We start from the raw sequence: 21,371 nt of genomic DNA, 5'->3' as shown, positions 1-21,371 counted from the left end.
CCCTGTCCTGCATACCTACCTTCAACTTGCTAAAAGGCAAGTCGGTCAGAAGCATCCCCATTATGCATTTTGAGGAATCAATAGTAACTATGCAATTGCTTTCAAAATACCATTCAAACAACACAAATACACAGAATCAGCAAAGCAATATCATTTAAAGGAAACGGAATGGCAAGCATCATGGAAGTGCTGCCAACAAAGTAAACCAAAATGAATTTGGCAAAATTATTTTATTTATTTTTTTCTTTTTTTTGGAGACAGGGTCTCGCTCTGTTGCCCAGGCTGGAGGGCAGTGGTGCAATCTCAGCTCACTGCAGCGTTGACCTCCTGAGCTCAGCGATCCTCGCACTTCAGCCTCCCAAGTAGCTGGGACTACAGGCGCACGCCATAACGCCTGGCTAGTTGTTGTATTTTTTTGTAGAGACAGGGTTTCACCATGTTACCCAGGCTGGTCTTGAACTCCTGGCCTGAGGCAATCCACTTGCCTCAGCTTCCAAAAGTACTGGGATTACAGGCATGAGTCACCATGCCCGGCTGGTAAAATTCTTAAATACAGTTATTTAATTAACAAAGTCAAACTTTCTGAAGTTGTCCAAGCTATTCCCGCCCTGACTATTTTAATCTTGAGAGCCAAACAGGCACTTGGGCTTGTCAAATTTGGTAAGCTTGAACAGAACAATGCTCTTAACCCAAAGGTACTCCATGACTACATAAAAATTATATCTGTGTTGGATGTAATATTTTTATTATAATACTATGAATCAATTTTTCTTTAATAATAATACTTAACCAATTTTTCTGTTGCTAAGGCAACAGGAGTATTAAATCAATTACTAGAAAACCATGAATATAATCACAATCAGTATTAAAACTCTATATACCTGCTACAACATACATGTTCAAAAGCTTTGCAAATATTTATTTAATTAATGAAAGACTTATTTCAAATTAATTCTGATCTTCTAAAACAAAAAAATTTTTAAGCTGAGTAAACTGATATATTCCAAAATATTTAACAAAATACACTTAAAGCTTTGTCTAATTCTCAAGGAATTTAGTTACATATTAAACTACAAGAATTTTATCAGTTTAGTTTCCTTCTTGTTCTTGGCTTGACTGAAGGCATAAACATGGCATTCCTGATAGGCCAGCTTGTTAAAGAAGACACCTGGATTTAAATATGTATAAAACAAGTTCTGATATGGGAATTCAGTTATTAAGAAACTCACCACTTTGTACATATCTGTTCTGCATGCTTTTCTCCCTGAAAACATTAGGACTCCTTGCCAGGACGGCCTGCAACAAGACTGGCATGTCACCTTCTGGGTCATCACTGCCAAGGTTGTCTTTCAATTCTCTGGCATTGAGAAAATAAATATCAAAAATTAAAATGGTGACTGATTCTTAAGAAGACTTATCATATAAAAGTAAATCACACTGGTATGGCCAACAATATGAATTTTCTTATTTTTTTATTATTATTTTTTTTGAGACAAAGTCTCACTCTTGTTCCCCAGGCTGGAGTGCAATGGTGCAGTCTCGGCTCACTGCAACCTCTGTCTCCCAGGTTCAAGTGATTCTCTTGCCTCAGCCTCCCAAGTAGCTGGGATTACAGGCACCTGCCACCACACCCAGCTAATTTTTGTATTTTTAGTAGAGAAAGGGTTTCACCATGTTGGCCAGGCTGGTCTCGACTCCTGACCTCAGGTGACCTGCCCACCTCGGCCTCCCAAAGTGCTGGGATTACAGGCGTGAGCCACCGTGCCTGGCCCAACAGTTATGAATTTTCAAATATGCTATCCCTGGGAGAAATATAATTATCAAAAATAACAGAGAAGGATTCTTCTAAGGACAATCTTTTTTCTTCATTTTACTTTACACAGTCAGGAGAAAAAAAGCCCAAAACACTATTTTATTGAACTATGAGTTTAATAATTTCCAAGTAGTTTTAAAATAGAAAAGAAATATTCTATTCTAAACTACTCAAAATAATGGAAGGGTAGAGAAGTGATAGTTACACAAAAAGTTGATATTTGGTATTGGAATATGTTTTCTTACATCTGAATATGAGTGAGTCTGACTTTCTGAGAATGTCTTACAAATAAGATACTGTTGCCACACTGATTAAGACAAGACCCAGAGGTTATGTAATTTTTCCATCTTATATTGTTTTCTCAAATAATTTCATGGTGTGGGAGAAGCGGAAACCAAACCGCAAATTTCAATACATTTCACAACAGCAATTTTCAATAAACTTCAATGTAAGTAGCAAATTAAATTCATAACCATGGGAGATGATGATAAAATTAAGTATAGCCAGTGTTTTAATTTTACATTATACATGTCATTGTTCTACTCATTGGATCTAACCATGAAGACCTATAAAGATGGTGTCCAATGATAAGACTCACTACATTTCCAGGGCAATCTTACGGGAGCTCTCCATAAAATAAGTCCTTTTTTTATGTGTGCTATTTCCTTTACATCTTTAAATATTTGGTGAAAACTACTGAATAAGTATGTACAAGCATAAGAAGTGATTTAGAGGCTGGGTGCAGTGGCTCACGTCTGTAATCCTAGCACTTTGGGAGGCCGAGGTGGGTGGATCACCTGAAGTCGGGAATTTGAGACCAGCCTGGCCAATATGGTGAAAATCTGTCTCTACTAAAAATACAGAAATTAGCGAGGCGTGGTGGTGGGGGCCTGTAATCCCAGCTACTAGGGAGGTTGAGACAGAACAATCACTTGAACCCAGGAGGTGGAGGTTGCAGTGAGCCAAGGATGCACCACTGCACTCCAGCCTGGGCAACAGAGCAAGACTCCGTCTCAAAAAAAAAAAAAAAAAAAAAAAAGAAAAAAGAAGTGATTTAGATATTGGTGAATTTTGGGAGTGACAAAATATTAGTATTATACTTCCTTCTGATTTTAACCAATCATTTCTTAGCTTCTCCATTAGAAAATCCATTTACTAAGTATCTCACCTTAGAGTCATCAGCTTTAAAAATGCCCCAAAAATATGTACTGCATCTAATGCAGATATCTCTCTATTATAATGTGTTTATCCTCATTCCCTTACATGATGAATTTTTAAATTAAAAAAAAATAAAGAATGCAAGGTTACATGAGTAACGTGTGGTGGAATATGAAGGGATAAGAATGAGAGATTTTACTTTTTACGCATTTTTGTGTTGTTGTTATAAATATGTATTGGTTTTGTAGTGAAAAATAATTTTTTTTTTCCCCAGACGAAGTCTTACTCTGTCACCAGGCTGGAGTGCAGTGGCGTGATCTCGGCTCACTGCAACCTCTGCCTCCTGGGTTCAAGTGATTCTCCTGCCTCAGCCTCCCGAGTAGCTGGGACTACAGGCGCCCGCCACCATGCCTGGCTAATTTTTTTTTTTTTTTTTTTTTTTTGTTGTATTTTTAGTAGAGACAGGGTTTCACCATGTTGTCCAGGATAGTCTCGATCTCTTGATTTTGTGATCCACCTGCCTCCTCGGCCTCCCAAAGTGCTGGGATTAGAGGTGTGAGCCACCGCGCCCGGACAGGGATGTAGTTTCATGACCAGATCTCTGCACAAATGATGGATCCCCCAAGATAAGTTCAAAAGAGCTGAAAAAATATCCATAGAGCTACATGGGTCAGAATTATTATCTAAAAATAAATATTGCCTATTTAAATCTCTTTAATCTATTATTGCAATAAGACTATATTCTCCCTCGGATATTGATATATTTTAAAAATAAACTATGTATCTAAAAACTTTTGAATTAAAACCAGGAATACGGATTCTCTTAGGCCAAAACTTTTCACTTAGATATAAAATTGATCATACTTACATGTGATCTGTTGATACCTGGTTGAGGCTATGGACAAGCTGTGAAACCAAATTGTCGTCCCTACAAGCCAAAAGGCAGTTCACCTCTTCTGCTATTCGTGCATTAAAGAGAAGGCTCTTTGTAGTTGTAGCAGGTAAAGGAGATGGAAGAGGCAGCTGGTTCAGGACTATTTGGAATAAAATCAGGTTATTAGAAATTGAGTGACTGTAGAAGTCTCCTTAGTGCTTATCTGTATTTTGGGATTAAAAGTAAGTTATAAATATCAATGTGACAAATTATTAAAAGGCATTCCTCCTCTTCCTAACAAACCTCAATCAACCCTACAAAATTTCCAAAACATCACTTGGACCATAACAGATTATACTAGTCTCTAGGAATAAAATTCAGCTCCCTTATATTCATCCTTGCTTTTCATTTCTTAAATTTTATTAACAAATGACTAGAGAAAAGGGCATGGTTACAAACTAACTTCCAATGTAGCAATTCATTAATCTCATTTGTTCTTGTTTATAAGATTTTTCAGAATCAATAGTATGCTCATACAAATAAATCAAATAACAATATCTGACTCTTCATAAAGTAGACAAGTAACGTTTTTTAAAAGCTGAAGAATATACAAATACCTCACTTTAGAAAGAAAGCATTCATAGCATAGAATTCTGTAAGAATATTAAAATATTCTTCTAAATTCCAAATTCCTAGTTATCTCCTATTTATTCTCTTCTAATAGCAAACAAAAGAACATAAATGTTTTATAGTAGCTTAAATTCAGCCGTTTAATCTCTGTTCACCTAACAAATTTGTTCATTTGTCTAAAGGTTAAGAAAGCTCACTAAAATATCAGGTGTCTTTGTTTTTGGCTTAATTTCTAATCACCTATACAGTATAATTATCATGGTGCTCAGCCCCAATAGGTACCAACAGGATTTTCATTAATAAAAACACAGAAAATAAATTATTACTTAATAAACAGGGCTTCCTGGAAAGACAAAATATTTAGGTATAGCAAAGATCATGGGGAGAAAAACCAAAAAGAAATTCCTGACAGTATATCTGATTTTGAACTCCTATTTATGCCTTACCTACAACCAAGTGATAATAAAAACTAATGCCAGTTTCAAAAAGTTTTCTTACCTAAGTAACGCTGACCCAATCACCTACAGCACTTTCCTGTTAATTTAGACCTCATAAACTAGTTACGCTAATTTCCTAAGCTCAAAGCTAATAGGCTGTTATCTATTTTACCCCACTAAAACCAACTGGAAATTCACAAAAAACAAAAGCCAGAAAAAAATTGTATTTGGAGGATACTGAACATGGACAAAAACATTTCTTGAAGATACTTTCTCCTAGCTCCCTTATTATGAAGTTCCAAATCCTGCACAATGCTATACAAAGAAAAGTATGCCATCCTCTCACTTTCTACCCTTCCCTCTCATAGCTTTTTCCTTTTATTTATTCAGGTAGGATGACACAGTAACTAAAATTGTAGGTAGCTTTTTGTATCATTATTCAAGGACTAAGAATTATAGTTACAAATGCCTAACAAAAGAATAAATCTCTGAAAAAAATTCAAAAGACTGGCAATGTTCTTTAAAATTCTTAAGTCCTTAGAGTAAAATAGGCTGCTGATACCTCCAACAAGCTCCAACAGATTACTGAACATGACAACCAAAATAAACATCACTAAGAAGTTAGATAAATTAGGCTGTCAATTTTTTTTTCTTTAAAGGGCAGTTTCAGTTGCTATTTCTGTAAACGTGTTTTAAAGAACCTATAATAATTTTTAGAACAGTCACTGTAAAAATTATTGTTAACACACAGTAGAACTTAAATTAGATAAATTAACCAAACTTACGGTCTGTGAGACTAGCAATCCCCGCAAGAGTAGTAATGGGGACATGGGGCATATCCCCATTCATCCTGAATTTCTGGAATGGTGTTGCCTATAAAAGTACTTAGTTCAGGTGCCAGCTGACATTACTTCCCATTTCCCAAACACTGCAACACACAAAACAGACAATTATTTGTAGAAACATGTCAGATATATTACTATCAGGAAAATGCTTAATCACTATAAAAAAAAGTTACAGCTTTTGTTTGTTCAACCTATATAATAATCATTTTTACATACCACTTATTATATGTTAAGCAATTGCAAAGTGCTTTGCACACATTAATTCAGTTCTCACAACAACCCAGTATGGTAGCTACTATTGTTTTTTGCATTTTACTAAGAGGAAATTAATTTACAGTGAGTTTAAAGTAACTAGTGGAGCAAGAATTAGAACCAAAGCAATCTGATTCCAGAGTTTGTTTCTTAACTGCTAGGCTGGATTGCTAGAAAGGAATACTTGATCAACCTCGACAAGCACTGTAATTCATTTCCACATTATAAGCATGTTAAACATTTAACCTCATAATCTAGCTTCAACTTGCCTTTCTAGCTGTGTCTTTTATCACTATCCTACATAAACCACCCTCTCCAACCAACCTGATCTAATCAGATTCTCCCAAATCTCCCTTGTGTATTCCCATCTTTATACATTTCCTTAAGACATTCTTCCTACCTAGGAAGCCCATTCCTACTTTGGTCCAAATCCTATAATTCTTCAAGATCCAAAGCGTGTTCCCACGATTTCATGAAACCTCAAATTCACCCAAATGAGTATCTTAATCTACTCTGAACTTATGACATTTATTGCCCAATATTATTTTGGTAAATAATTATATATTCCTTTGTGACATCTTTTGAAACTTGTCTTATTTCAATCTTGCATGATTACTTAATGTTCATGTACTTAGCTTGTCTTTCCAACTATCACTACATGTTTCTTATAAGTCACATAATCAATATGCAACCACATAAAGGACAAAGACATGTGTTAACATTTTTAATGTTCCCCACACAAATGACTTAATTGACTTTAATGTTTAGTATTTATCATGATGGAATTCTCTTTCACACACAGAAAAATATATGAAGACATTCTGTAAAACTGAACACTTTGTTATTCTGTTCAAAGCCCCCACATTTTTCTCTTATTTTCAACATATGGCTTGTAAAACATTTATCTTCCCTTTAACAGTACTTGGTAAGTCCTTTTTTGTAAGTAGATAATATTTTAATAATTACACATTAATCAAAGATATGCTTTCATTAAGATACTTTTACTTTATAAAATTTTTTTTTTTTTAAGTGTTGGTATATTTTATTTTATTTATTTTTTTTATTTTTTCCTTTTATTATTATTATTATTATTATACTTTAGGTTTTATGGTACATGTGCGCAATGTGCAGGTAAGTTACATATGTATACATGTGCCATGCTGGTGCGCTGCACCCACCAACTCGTCATCTAGCATTAGGTATATCTCCCAATGCTATCCCTCCCCCCTCCCCCCACCCCACAACAGTCCCCAGAGTGTGATGTTCCCCTTCCTGTGTCCATGTGTTCTCATTGTTCAATTCCCACCTATGAGTGAGAATATGCGGTGTTTGGTTTTTTGTTCTTGCGATAGTTTACTGAGAATGATGATTTCCAGTTTCATCCATGTCCCTACAAAGGACGTGAACTCATCATTTTTTATGGCTGCATAGTATTCCATGGTGTATATGTGCCACATTTTCTTAATCCAGTCTATCATTGTTGGACATTTGGGTTGGTTCCAAGTCTTTGCTATTGTGAATAATGCCTCAATAAACATACGTGTGCCTGTGTCTTTATAGCAGCATGATTTATAGTCCTTTGGGTATATACCCAGTAATGGGATGGCTGGGTCGAATGGAATTTCTAGTTCTAGATCCCTGAGGAATGGCCACACTGACTTCCACAAGGGTTGAACTAGTTTACAGTCCCACCAACAGTGTAAAAGTGTTCCTATTTCTCCACATCCTCTCCAGCACCTGTTGTTTCCTGACTTTTTAATGATTGCCATTCTAACTGGTGTGAGATGGTATCTCATTGTGGTTTTGATTTGCATTTCTCTGATGGCCAGTGATGGTGAGCATTTTTTCATGTGTTTTTTGGCTGCATAAATGTCTTCTTTTGAGAAGTGTCTGTTCATGTCCTTCGCCCACTTTTTGATGGGGTTGTTTGTTTTTTTCTTGTAAATTTGTTGGAGTTCATTGTAGATTCTGGATATTAGCCCTTTGTCAGATGAGTAGGTTGCGAAAATTTTCTCCCATTTTGTAGGTTGCCTGTTCACTCTGATGGTAGTTTCTTTTGCTGTGCAGAAGCTCTTGAGTTTAATTAGATCCCATTTGTCAATTTTGGCTTTTGTTGCCATTGCTTTTGGTGTTTTAGACATGAAGTCCTTGCCCATGCCTATGTCCTGAATGGTAATGCCTAGGTTTTCTTCTAGGGTTTTTATGGTTTTAGGTCTAACATTTAAGTCTTTAATCCATCTTGAATTGATTTTTGTATAAGGTGTAAGGAAGGGATCCAGTTTCAGCTTTACTTTATAAATTAATCAGCAAATGGAAGTCTACATCAACTAAACCATAGAGCTAAGATTAAAAACTGAATTGTAATTTCCAGTTTAAAAAGCTTAAATATTTATCTTTTTAAGGTTGTATTTGCTAGTCAGTCACTTTTAAGAGAACCTCTTAAGTTTTTGAGTTGTAAACGTCAAACATTCAAATGACATAATACTAATAATTTCCCTTACTCATATGTCTGAATGCAACATTGCAAATAGAATTATTTAATGTATAATTATACAGGTAGTTAAAATTAAGAATTTCCTTCACCCCAAACATTATTATTATAAATATAAGACCTATTGCACAAAGGTACATTAAACAGGTACACACACACACATGCACACACACACACACACACACAATTTAACAAAGTTATAAAGTAAGCATCCATAGAATCATCATCCAAAAGGCTAGCATTCTGGTTCCTTCTAGGGGTATTAACTATCTTGTCTTTGTGGTAATCATTTCCTCTTTTTCCTTTACAGTTTAAAGACCTTTATATGTACATTCTTTACTAATTGCCAGCTAAGGGAAAAAACATTACTTTCCTTTGGTGAATGACTGACAAAATTTCTAGCAGAAGCCCACTGAAAGGAAAAGGCACAGGAAATAATATAGGAAAGCTATAATCACTACTAGCTATTCTGTATTTGTCCATTTGCTACACTGTGAAATTACTAATTTCTATTCTTTGAAATTATTAATTTGATTATTTAACAATTACTAAAGAAGTTTAATGCAACATTGCATAGTTAGTAGTCACATCAAGCACTTTAAAAAGTTGGTTGGAATTTAAAATCTGATAAAGGTCACCAAAACACAATTTTTCATAAATTTTTGCTAATAAGAAAGTTCCAACTTATGCTTGGTAATTAACGGAAAGAAATCATTGAATGAAAATTACTTACAGATCACAAAAATATCTTGTTATTCATATACAACTCACTGTTGTACATGTACACTGCCATATTCAAGCAGATTAAGTAACAAATGACTGTATTTAATTATTTAACTCAGAGGATAGGAACCTAAAGAGAGTAATATGCTAGAGGATTCTACTGTGGGCTACCTGACTGTTTTCTTAAGTCCTAGGTGAGTAACAAATAGAGCAGATCCAACCCCAGGCTAGGATTTTTAGCCTAAAAATGACTATGTATTCAGTTACCCATATATGAACCAGAAGATTAATAAACCTAACCACAAGATTGTGCTTTTCACAGTGACATAAAAATGCACTGAAATGATGTCAACTAAGTACTGGGAGTAAAGGGGAAGGGGCGGGAGAGCAACAATACTTACTTGGTTTAAAGTGCTTTAATTATACGTTGATAGATGATTACTGACAAAAATATTTGATCTTCACTGCTGAACTACGGCTAATTCCACTGAAATCCAAGATTTTGAAGAACAGCAGAGGAATTTGGTAGAAATGAGGTTACAATTTTAGCTAAAGTCACAGCTTTTAATAAATGTAAGTAATCTGTGGAAATGTTGCTACTTTATGTTGAAAGGTGACCAGGGTCCATCAAGATATAGCGTTCCTAGGATTCTAAACATGAACAAACACACCCCTAACTAACTAGCTATGACATTTTTGGCTCTGGATTGAATAATGTTTTGGACTGCTTGGCTCTGTGAAAGTATATTGTTTTTTGTGAAACTGAAGCTGACATGTGTCCAGAATGAAACTGCAACCAAACTGTAAAGAAGATTTTAATGAGGGCTTTAAAACTGTCACTTAAGGTAGTGCTTTACAATCTGTGATTGGTGACTGATTAGTAGATTATAAAACAAATTTAGTGAGTTGAAAACTGAAAGGGATGGAGGGAATAGAACTATAAGGGTATACTGCACAGTGCTTTGTGAGTCCAGGTAAAATGTCTTTAAAATTGTGGGTAAATTTTAAACCAGGCAAAGCCATCTGAGAGTTGCTGATTTGAAAAAATGGAAGAGTGAGGAAAGCAGCCCACTTCATAAGTGGTGATGAGAATAAAATAAAATAATGCACATATATCATTTGACATACCACCTGGCACACAGTAAGTGATCCAGAAAGTTAACAGCATTACTAAACAGATTTGGGAGAACAGAGGAAGAACAGGAGTCTTTCCAAAACAAATAGAGGGAAAGGCATCTTTTCAATACAAATAATTCCTACTTCTGAAAGATCTATTATAAATAATTATTTGGCATTCCAGTATATATTTCACCACAGTATTACAAGTCATAGTCTTGGGCCTGCTCACCTACAATTATTTAAATCATAAGGTAGGAGAAATAAATACTGGCAACAGAAAGCAGAAAAAAATTTAACTGTTGTAATACTAAGAACTAAATCAAACAAAATACATTGAGAAATCATAAACTAAATTTAAGAATGGCTTGAGGTTTAATTAAAAGAATGCTTAATTAGGGGAAGATATTATAGTAAATTATCAATTTAGCCCATTCTAATGAGTCTGAAGGGAACTTTTAAGCATTTGCCAAGATTTTTAAAGACTCCACTTCTTCATTTAATTTCACAACAAAATTTACAACTTCCTCAAGCAAACAAAAGAAATGCAAATAAACCAGTATCAGCAGGGATTATAACAATACTAAAATTGGGACAGATTTGGAATAAAAGGCATTCTTATTATCTGATGGTAGATAAACTTTCTGGAGGGCCACTGTGCACCCTATAACCAAAGCCTTAAAAAAATGCATCATTTTTTCTCAACAATTTCACCTTTAGAAATATATCCTAAAGAAATAATCATATACATGTTGAAAAACATACACATGTAGATATTCCCACAACATTTTTACTACATTTTAGTGATTAAAAAATAGAAATGGTAACTCATGTTTGCTCAGCACTTACTATGTAATAAATTTAATCCTCATTTAATCCTCATATGAACCTGAGGTGCTAATATTACAGTTCTATTTGATGAAGAATGTGATGTACAGAGAAGATAAATAATTTGCCTAAGGCCATACAGCTGGAGTCAAAATCAGGCTATCTGGCACATGGATGCTTAAACTAACAGCTAAAATGTATAACAATATTATTAGTATAACAAATGACGGTACATCCAGAGATTACTATGCATACACAATCAATGTACTCAAAATATACAGCCAAGAAGAAAGAGATTAATTAGGCTGTGTGTTTGAATCCAAGCTCCTCCACTCACTACATAACCTTGGACAACTTATTTAATCTCTGCACCTCAGTTTCCTCATCTCTAAGAGGTAGGTAATTATTATTAAATTTTGTTGTGAGGATGAAATAATATGTGTAAAGTTCTTAAAATTGTGATGGGCATGTATTAAGTGTTCGTTAAATGCAAGCTGTTATTTATTATATATTCTTCTGCATCTTGCTTTTGCCATGTATATTATCTTAGAAATCTTTCATTTATACAGATCTGTCTCATTCTTTTTTAAATATTATTTTACGGGTTGATTGAAACATCCAGTTTAAAAGACTGTTAGTCAGTATACTATACCATGTGACAGCGAAGTATGGTGACTCTGGCTTTATGGAGTTAGGCTCCTTACTTTACAACCACATTTAGTATGTGATTCACATTTCTATGGCACTTCAATTATTCTTACTTTCTTCTTGATCTGAACTATTGAGCAGAAAGCAAAATTCACTTTGAGGAAAATCAGTTTTGGATACAAGAGTACAATGAGTAAGTAAACACCAAGATATTTTTTATGTTAAGTTCATAACCTTTCTTTTCAAAATTTGCACAATGACATTTTAACAAATGAATCTTACCAAGCACAAACCCCTTATTTCCTCCATCTTTGAATACACTAATAATGAGCTAAATACATCATGGATGTAAGATATGATTTTGGTAACTTTTCTCATAATAACTATTCAATCTGTCTTAGTATTTTAATAATTGAAATTGCTTTAAACTCTACTTTGTGTTGTTTTCCAGAAAAATCTGCTTCATCTTGTCTTTAACATAACTAAAGCATTTTCCTTCTACTATGCTTAATAGTTAACTGTTTAAAATGCCATATCAGGTTACATAACAGTTCATTCAAACCTGTCAGTACCTCCTGAGTTGTAAGTGGCACCCAACACAACATACTATTTCTAAAATATTTAGTCCTTCATGACGCATCCAATTAATATTTATCTTATGTTACTGTGTCAGACACTATGCTAGGCAAGCAAAATGGCTAACAAGATGGAACATCCTCTGCCCTTTAAAATTTGAGTTTGGCCACAAGAATGTGGTAAAGGGGGTACATATTTCAGAGGGAGAAAAGAGAAAGAATCATTGAATTAAAGCCTGAATCAACTTTACAGTGATGATTCTATATTTCAATCTCTCCACAAATTGGCACTAAAATAAAGAAGAGTGGCAAAGATTATTAAAATTCATGAAAATATATTAAAGATATATTGCTAACCGAAAATATCAATGTGCACATCATAAGCTCATCAACCAAGCTAAATACTTTTGCTTAAAACACATTTTCATAAAAATGATGGTCTAGGCATGAAAAAGAAGAACATTGTTAAATCTTTAACAATGATTAGGGGTCGGGTATATGCTGAGATGCTGGGGAATTCTTATTTTGGTGGTATTTCTATCTGTACTCCTTGGACTTTTATTATGATTAGAATATTACTTTATGATTCAGGAAAATAGTAAAATAAACTATGATAAAATAAAAAAATTAGTAAGTCTCCTGTTGCTGCTATATGTACATAGATTTCTCTGAATATTTAATTACCCATGTTAAGCATCTTCTATGAAGTATACTGAGCTAGGTGCTAAAGACTAATGTAATATGCAAGGTATATTCATAAACACTTTAGACAGAGCATATGGCCAGAAAGGTCAATTGGAGCCTGCAAGGGAGTTTCTTACATAATGTTGATATCTTTTTCCACATCCTTAAGCTTTCAGTTAAGACTAATTTAATAGTGATAAGGAAAATAGGGTGGGGGAGAAAGAGACAGAGGATGGAAGCAGAAAGTTCTGTTAGAATACTGCAGTACTTACATGTAACTATGGTGTGATTTTGGACTTGTTCAGATTAAAATGCCAGTGTAATATCTAGTTGGAGATGTCTAAAGCAGGAAGTTGGAAATTCACAATCTGACAAAAGTAGTCTGAACTATAGCTATAATTATGGAAGCCACTTATTGAGGGTTGATAACAGTTACATTATAATAGATCAGATAGGTAAGAAATAAAGTAACGCTGTAGAGGAAATTTTTTTTGGCACTTCTTATGTGTCAGATATTTATATATCCCTTTCCTTAATCATTCCAATATCAAAGGATAGTAAAGATTATCACTATTTCACAGATGCAAAAATTAAGTTTCAGGGCATAAATACTCTGTCTACAGCTAAACAGGCAGCATGCAGCAGAAATAGGATTTGAACTCAGGTGTTTCTAACCAAATCTTATATTCTTATGTTTGTCTAAAGGACATAAAACTGAGAAACATCTACACTGCTATGGAAAAAAGATAAACCTACAGCAAACAGTAAAAGTTCTTCAAAGAAGATAAGTGTCTGTTTAAGGTCTCTGAGCTAGTAATTCACTAGCCAAGACTAGAATATAAGTGTTTGATCTCTAGGTCAGTACTCTTTATACTATACTGTCACCTTGTGTGATTGTAACATTATTTTGAATAAACTGAAATTTCATATATGTGGAATATTTAGCTAATTAACACCTTCTTTGCTAATGTTAATTTTTTTGGTGGTGGGGGAAAGGCTTAAAACTAAGTACATATATATATACATATATATACACACACACAGATATATGTATATATATATACACACACGCACACACTGTTTTTGAGCAGGAAAAATTTAATATATAGAATTATTAAGTAGTAAAAAAAATGGTTAACTAAAAGGTATAAAAAGGATTCTACAAAATACAGGAATGGCAAATAACAGGAAACAGCTACCATCCACACATTTAAGGGAGGAAAATATCTGAAGAAAATAAGAATTTGGAAAAGCATACTCATCTCACAAGGCTGAGATTCAGACCTTGTTATACTGTGGCTGCAGCCCAGCCTGCTGGACAACAGAAAGTCTGCTGGAGTCTTAGTGGGCCAGGAAACTAAGGGTAAATCTGTTAACATACTAAGGTCAGACCTTAGAATTGCCCTGCCACCACTTGGAGAGATGACTGAAAGCTTTAGTAAAAGAGGAGCAAGATTTCTGGGGGGAGAATGAAAAGGTTCTCCTTGCCCTTTGCTCAGCCTTCTCACATTAAAGAATTTTTTAAAAAGTTTAAACTAGTATATTTTTATTGTCCTGGTTTATATTACATTTAACATTATAAACCACCTAAAATCCTTTTAGGAAATAGGTGGGATATAAATGCTAAATAGCTACACAGGTTAAGTAAATAAATAAATCAATCTATGTGGTACTACTTACTATTTTAAATAGGTCAGTTAGTCCCTAGAGAGTGGCGTCTCTCCAGCAGAATCCTTTCACTTCAGTCAAGCCACCTTCAGATTCCTTTTCCCTGCCTGCTATTCAAGAACAGATTTTTCACATGCTATTTAAGATACTTCTGAAAGGATCTTCCTCAAATCCTAGCTCAAAAACAAAAAGTTCCCAATAAGCTGCACTGTAAAAATTCTCACTTTCTTTAAAACATTTCTGCTTTTCTAAAGTTTCAAATTACTTCCAATAAATTTTTAAAATGCAAAATAAAGCAAAGTTCTAAAACTCTCTTGAGACACTTGCTTTGCTTCTGTAACCCTGAGCTCTCTGCAGCCACCATGCTGGATACCAATAATGTATATGCGTGTCCCAATAGTGTAGCTATATCACATATTTATAACGTGTATTAGAAGGATATATTTACACTACTGAGTACTATTATGCAGAGAAAGAAAAGTTACCACTAAGTAAATAAGGTTGAGATTTAGGGTTTCTCAAAAGCAGTTTATAAAATATGTGTATGTTTGCTGAGAAAACAATGAGTAAAACTATACACATCTATGAACTGACTTTAATAAAACTTCACATAACGTTAAACAGTCCCAGTTTGTTATACAGTTAAATGGATTTGCAGAGGCCTGTAGTTAGTTACACAAAGTTTAATTCTACCAAACTATACAAAACTACAAACTACCTCAGGAAAAAAATAGTTCTGTGTCCTGGAATTTGATTATTAAAAATTTATTTCTACATAGAGGCTATGGAGGAAATTTCCAAGCGCGTCTATGAATTGTTTGGATTCCTAGTCCACCCCCAACACACCAAAACAAAATTTATTTCTCATCTTCTTTTATACTGCAAAAGAAATAGCCTGTTTCCAAGTCCCTTATGCAGGTTGAAACTGTTATAAGACTGTTTCATACACAATCATATTAGAAATGCAAAATCAAACAATGACTTTATTTCCAAATGAGGTTTAGGTTTTAAAGAACTATAACATTAAGATCTAGATCTCAACGTCTGACCAAAACATATGTGATGATATACAATTAATTTAGTCTGCAATATACAAGGAAAAGGCTTTTATGTGAAAATTACTGAATAGTCCACAAGAGGGCACACTTTCAACTAATGTAAATAAGTGAGAAAATAAAAATTCAGCTTTGGTTTTTTTTTTTTTACTAGCACATCAAAGATTGGCCAGATTCTTCTGAATTGATTATTCAACAATATTAGAAAGCAAAAGATCCCGAAGTGTGTGGTTTTTTGTTTAAATGCCGAAACGGAAACTTTTTGAGATGTATGTGAAATATAAGAAAAACTTGTGAACAAACTTCTATATTAATATTAAATTATAAAAGTATGTAATAGTCTTTGCCATTTTGGTTCTGTTAGCCATTTGGAATCTGGCTGCCTTAAGAATCTTTTCAAGAAACTCTGGCTACTTTGATTTTTGATCCTCAGTTCTTCAAGACAATCTAGTATGAGAACATGGAATATGCTTCAGATACTTTAGGAAACTCTCCCAATAGGTAAGATCATTAATAAAGCACATGAAAGAGCAATCAAGAAAGGGTATACATGGAAGAGGTGCAAAAAATCATGGATCACTTATGTGTAATCTGCATACTGATCTCTATCCTGCTCTAACTCATTCAAAAATACCGTTTCAGCAATTCTCCTCTCTCCTGCATCATCAATTTTTCCACATATTGAATAATTCCAATCAGCATAAAACATACATATGCAAATAATTCTCCCTACTCCCAATAAAAACAAAACCCAAAAAAACCCCACCCTTTATCTTGACCCCTATGATCTCTCTCCAACAATGGCTTAATTTTTCTGTTCCCTTTCACAGCAAAATTCCCTCAGTTGTTTATATTCATCCCTAATTCTTCTCCTACTTTCTCTTGGAACCCATAACCATATGTGTTTTTATTCTCCATTCCACCAAATACCTTGCCACAGTTAGCCATTATACTAAAATTGCTAGATTCAGTGGGCAAGCCTCTCACCTCATATGATTTGACCTAGTAATCAACAAAGTTGATCACTCTCTCCTCCTTGAATAATTCTTTACTTGTCTTCCAGAACAACACATTCTCCTAGTTTTTCTGCTGACTAAACTGGCCACTCCAGGATCCTCTTCTGGTTTTTATCTTCCTCTCCATACTCTACTGTTGATCTATTCAGTGGAATGATTTCAAAATAGTGCTTCTGCGCTTATGGCTCCCAAATTTGTATCTCTAAATCTGACTTTTCTCCCATATACTAGACTCATATCCAACTATCTAATCAATATCTCTGCTTTAGTACAAATTTATTCCCTCTCCCCAAACTGTTCTGATGCTAGGGTTTTTTTTCATAGTTACATATGGATTTTAGAACATCTTGTCAGCTTCTACAAAGCTGCTTGGAATATGATAGATATAGCATTCAATCTATGTAACCATTTGGGTAGAAGTGATAACCATATTGAGCATTATGATCTACAAACAATTTATATGTCTCCACTAATTTAGATATTCCTTAATTTCAATCAGCAATGTTTACTAGTTTTTGGTCTGTGGTGCTTTCACATACTTTTTCAGATTTATTCCTAAGTAATTCACATTTTTGATGTTATTATAATTGACAAATTTTTGATTTCCAATTGTTAATTGTTAGGATGCAGAAATACAATAGAATACCGTATATTAATTCTGTATCCCGAAAACTTACTAACCTTACTTATTAATTCTGGGATTTTTTTGTACAGTTAGCCTTCCATATTCACAGGTTCCACATCCATGGATTCAACAAATTGTGGACTGAAAATATTTGAGAAAAAACAATAACAATATGACAATAAAAAATACAACAAAAATTTGAAGGTACAGTATAACAACTATACAGTTTTCTGTAATAGAAGAGTTTTTTTTTTAAACTAAAGATTACTATGGAAAATTTTTTGTTAGGTACAAAACACTACAGTCTCACAGTGAAGTTAGCAAGAATTAAAACTTTTTTTCAGTCCTACTACTGCTAAACCATGTTTCCCTTGGGCTCTATCTCTGCAATTGGTTTCAAAAACTCAGAAAACAGTTGAAGAGAACCAAATATAACCACTAAATAATATAACTAATGAATGTGAAAAAAGATAATGGAATAGCTTTTTAGGGAGGATAATTTTTTTTTTTTTTTTTTGAGACAGAGTCTCACTGTCACCCAGGCTGAAGTGCAGGGGTGCGATCTCGGCTCATTACAGCCTCTGCCTCCAAGGTTCATGTGATTCTCGTGCCTTAGCCCTCCAAGTAGCTGGGGCTACAGGTGTGCACCACCACCCCCCAGCTAATTTTTTTTTTAGTACAGACGGGGTTCCACCATCTTGGCCAGATTGGTCTCGAACTCCTGACCAAGTGATCTGCCTGCTTTGGCCTCCCAAAGTGCTGGATTTCAAGGCATTAGTCACCGCACCCGTCCATTTTTTTTTTTTTAAGACAGAGTCTCACTCTGTCACCCAGGCTGGCGTGCAGTGGCACGATCTTAGCTCACTGCAACCTCCAACTCCTGGGTTCAAGCGATTCTTGTGCCTAAGCCTCCTGAGTAGCTGGGATTATAGGCATGCACCACCCCACCTGGCTAATTTTTGTATTTTTAGTAGAGATAGGCTTTCACCATGTTGGCCAGGTGGGTCTCAAACTCCTGACCTGAGGTGATCCGCCCCTCTCTGTCTCCCAAAGAGCTGGGATTATAGGCATGAGCCTCTGCGCCTGGCCAGGGAAAATAAATTTTTAAAAAGTCAACCTACAAAATGGGAGAAAATTTTCACAACCTACTCATCTGACAAAGGGCTAATATCCAGAATCTACAATGAACTCAAACAAATTTACAAGAAAAAAACAAACAACCCCATCAAAAAGTGGGCGAAGGACATGAACAGACACTTCTCAAAAGAAGACATTTATGCAGCCAAAAAACACATGAAAAAATGCTCACCATCACTGGCCATCAGAGAAATGCAAATCAAAACCACAATGAGATACCATCTCACACCAGTTAGAATGGCAATCATTAAAAAGTCAGGAAACAACAGGTGCTGGAGAGGATGTGGAGAAATACAAACACTTTTACATTGTTGGTGGGACTGTAAACTAGTTCAACCCTTGTGGAAGTCAGTGTGGCCATTCCTCAGGGATCTAGAACTAGAAATACCATTTGGCCCAGCCATCCCATTACTGGGTATATACCCAAAGGACTATAAATCATGCTGCTATAAAGACACATGCATACGTATCTTTACTGCGGCACTATACACAATAGCAAAGACTTGGAACCAACCCAAATGTCCAACAATGATAGGCTGGATTAAGAAAATGTGGCACATAGACACCATGGAATACTATGCAGCCATAAAAAATGATGAGTTCATGTCCTTTGTAGGGACATGGATGAAATTGGAAATCATCATTCACAGTAAACTATCACAAGGACAAAAAACCAAACACCGCATGTTCTCACTCATAGGTGGGAATTGAACAATGAGAACACATGGACACAGGAAGGGGAACATCACACTCTGGGGACTGTTGTGGGGTGGGGGAAGCGGGGAGGGATAGCATTAGGAGATATACCTAATGCTAAATGACGAGTTAATGGGTGCAGCACACCAGCATGGCACATGTATACATGTGTAACTAACCTGCACATTGTGCACATGTACCCTGAAACTTAAAAGGATAAAAAAAAAAAAGTCAACTTAAGACAAATAAAAAACAGCTTTTTACTAAGGATCTAAGTTTCTAAATTATTTTAAATAGTTCGATTTACAGAAAAAGAAGCTATCAATGGAGAAAAGTGACTTGTGACTCATTACCTACAGTAACCTTTCTATGATTTCCACTGGACCCCTGCACTATATGACAAGTATACAAATTAAAGATGATGTAAATTAGGGATGTATTTTTTTCTAAATTAATATACTTATGGTCAATGAACTAATCATAACATGTAAGTTTTGATAACATCAAATACTATATCCTTTCTGTACATAAAATTTTAAGAATTTAGTTCTGTAATATCAATTTTTCATTAGAAAAATAAATTTTTAAATTTTAAGTGAGATTTCTGATTTATTTAATAATAGAGTTCCACAAAAGTAAACTTACTATGAAACACAGATTATTAAAAAGAAAATGTAATAGCCATATATCCCAGGGTAGAAGGCTAATGGAAACAGAATCACATGACCATATGTTATAGCATAATTTCTCAGGTAATGATTCCAAACAGCAAAAACACCTGAACAAACTCTTTAATTAAACCTGAAACTCTCCAAACAGCATTTTTGGTGTTTTTTTTATTTTGTTTCTGGGTTTTGAAAGTCTTAGGATATTAACTCAATAGTGATTCCCCTTGTCCAGAACATGTGATAGCTAATTGATTTTTAAAGTACCTAAAGAAGATAATTAGGAAGAAAAGCTTTATCTTATGTTACAGGAGACTTTTATTGTTGTTTAAGAAAGTGAAGTAAAATTGGGGGGTATAGAAAAGAGGGATATAGAAAGATCGGTTTCTAAAATTATGTTTTAACACAATTAATTATGACACATAAACACAAAAAGCAAAACTAGACTTAAAAAGGAAACACAACACTTTCAATTAGAATACTGAATTGCCTGAACGTGAAGGAGTAGTTTAACCTCTCTTTACCTAAGTTTTCTTATCCCTGGGAGATGAAACTTATTAAGTGATTAATTTCTTTCTTTTTGATTATCTGATTTCCTGAATTTTTTTAAAAAAGTAAACCTTTATGTATTCACTATCATGCACTTAATAACTAACACCTACAATAGGGACAATCAGCAGTTGTTGAGGATACAGTGGTAAACCAAATAGACATATCTTCACAGACCTTAGAGTCCAGTAAGGATGATGAATAATCACTACGAAACATATAATTACATATTTGTGATAAATTCCATAACAGTAACAACATTTGATGATACTAACATAGTGCTTAACATATGCCTAACATTGTTATCTAAGGGATTTATATATTTTAATTCATTTAATCCTTATCTTATGAACTAGGTACTACTTTTATGTTCATTTTAAGACAATAATAACAGAGGCACATAAAGATTAAGTAACTTGCCCAAGTCTGATTCCAGAATCCCCACTCTTAACATTCCAGAGTCCTAGCTGTTTTTTATATGAAAAACAAAACAAAACAAAACAGTGCTGCAAGAGAAGAAAAGAAGGTAACTAAACTTATGTTTGGGGAGGGAGGAAATGTCTCATTAAGGAAATCTCGTAAGTAAGAGTTAAATAGACAAAGGAGGAAGAAGAAATGAGGATCGGTAATGATTAACATGTTCAAGTCCCTGAAGAAGGACAGAGCCTAGCTAAGGAAAGAAGATTATGACTGACACAAGATTAGGGAGAAAAGGTACGTACAAATTAGTTCATTCCTGACCTGACAGACAAGCTGAAGGGGCTCTCAATTTGATTTATTTTGACTCATGCTACTTCAAAAAATAATCTACTGGTTACTTACATACATATCTTAGTTAATAAACATGGCACACTTAAAAGTTGCTTAGTTTTGAATCCATTTCTCT

The 21,371-nt window shown here is 34.4% G+C and overlaps 1 protein-coding gene across 3 annotated transcripts in view; it reads right to left on the bottom strand.

Annotated features, from left to right (window-relative positions):
* Positions 1-21,371, bottom strand: part of NIPBL (NIPBL cohesin loading factor) — a 197,764-nt gene that overhangs the window by 105,063 nt on the left and 71,330 nt on the right. For 2 of the 3 annotated variants that reach the window (XM_024247028.3, XM_024247027.3), the window contains exons 2-4: positions 5,698-5,840; positions 3,840-4,005; positions 1,230-1,357 (exon numbers count right to left, since the gene is read on the bottom strand). In XM_024247028.3, the coding sequence (XP_024102796.1) occupies positions 1,230-1,357; positions 3,840-4,005; positions 5,698-5,761 (358 nt within the window). In that variant the 5' untranslated portion in view covers positions 5,762-5,840. Of the gene's footprint in view, positions 1-1,229; positions 1,358-3,839; positions 4,006-5,697; positions 5,841-17,494; positions 17,580-21,371 lie in introns of all 3 variants that reach the window. The other variant, XM_054555486.2, reaches the window with a different exon arrangement.

Source organism: Pongo abelii, chromosome 4 (genome assembly GCF_028885655.2).
Source record: "Pongo abelii isolate AG06213 chromosome 4, NHGRI_mPonAbe1-v2.0_pri, whole genome shotgun sequence".
NCBI classification, from domain to species: domain Eukaryota; kingdom Metazoa; phylum Chordata; class Mammalia; order Primates; family Hominidae; genus Pongo; species Pongo abelii.
This window is presented reverse-complemented; position numbering and strand designations above follow the sequence as displayed.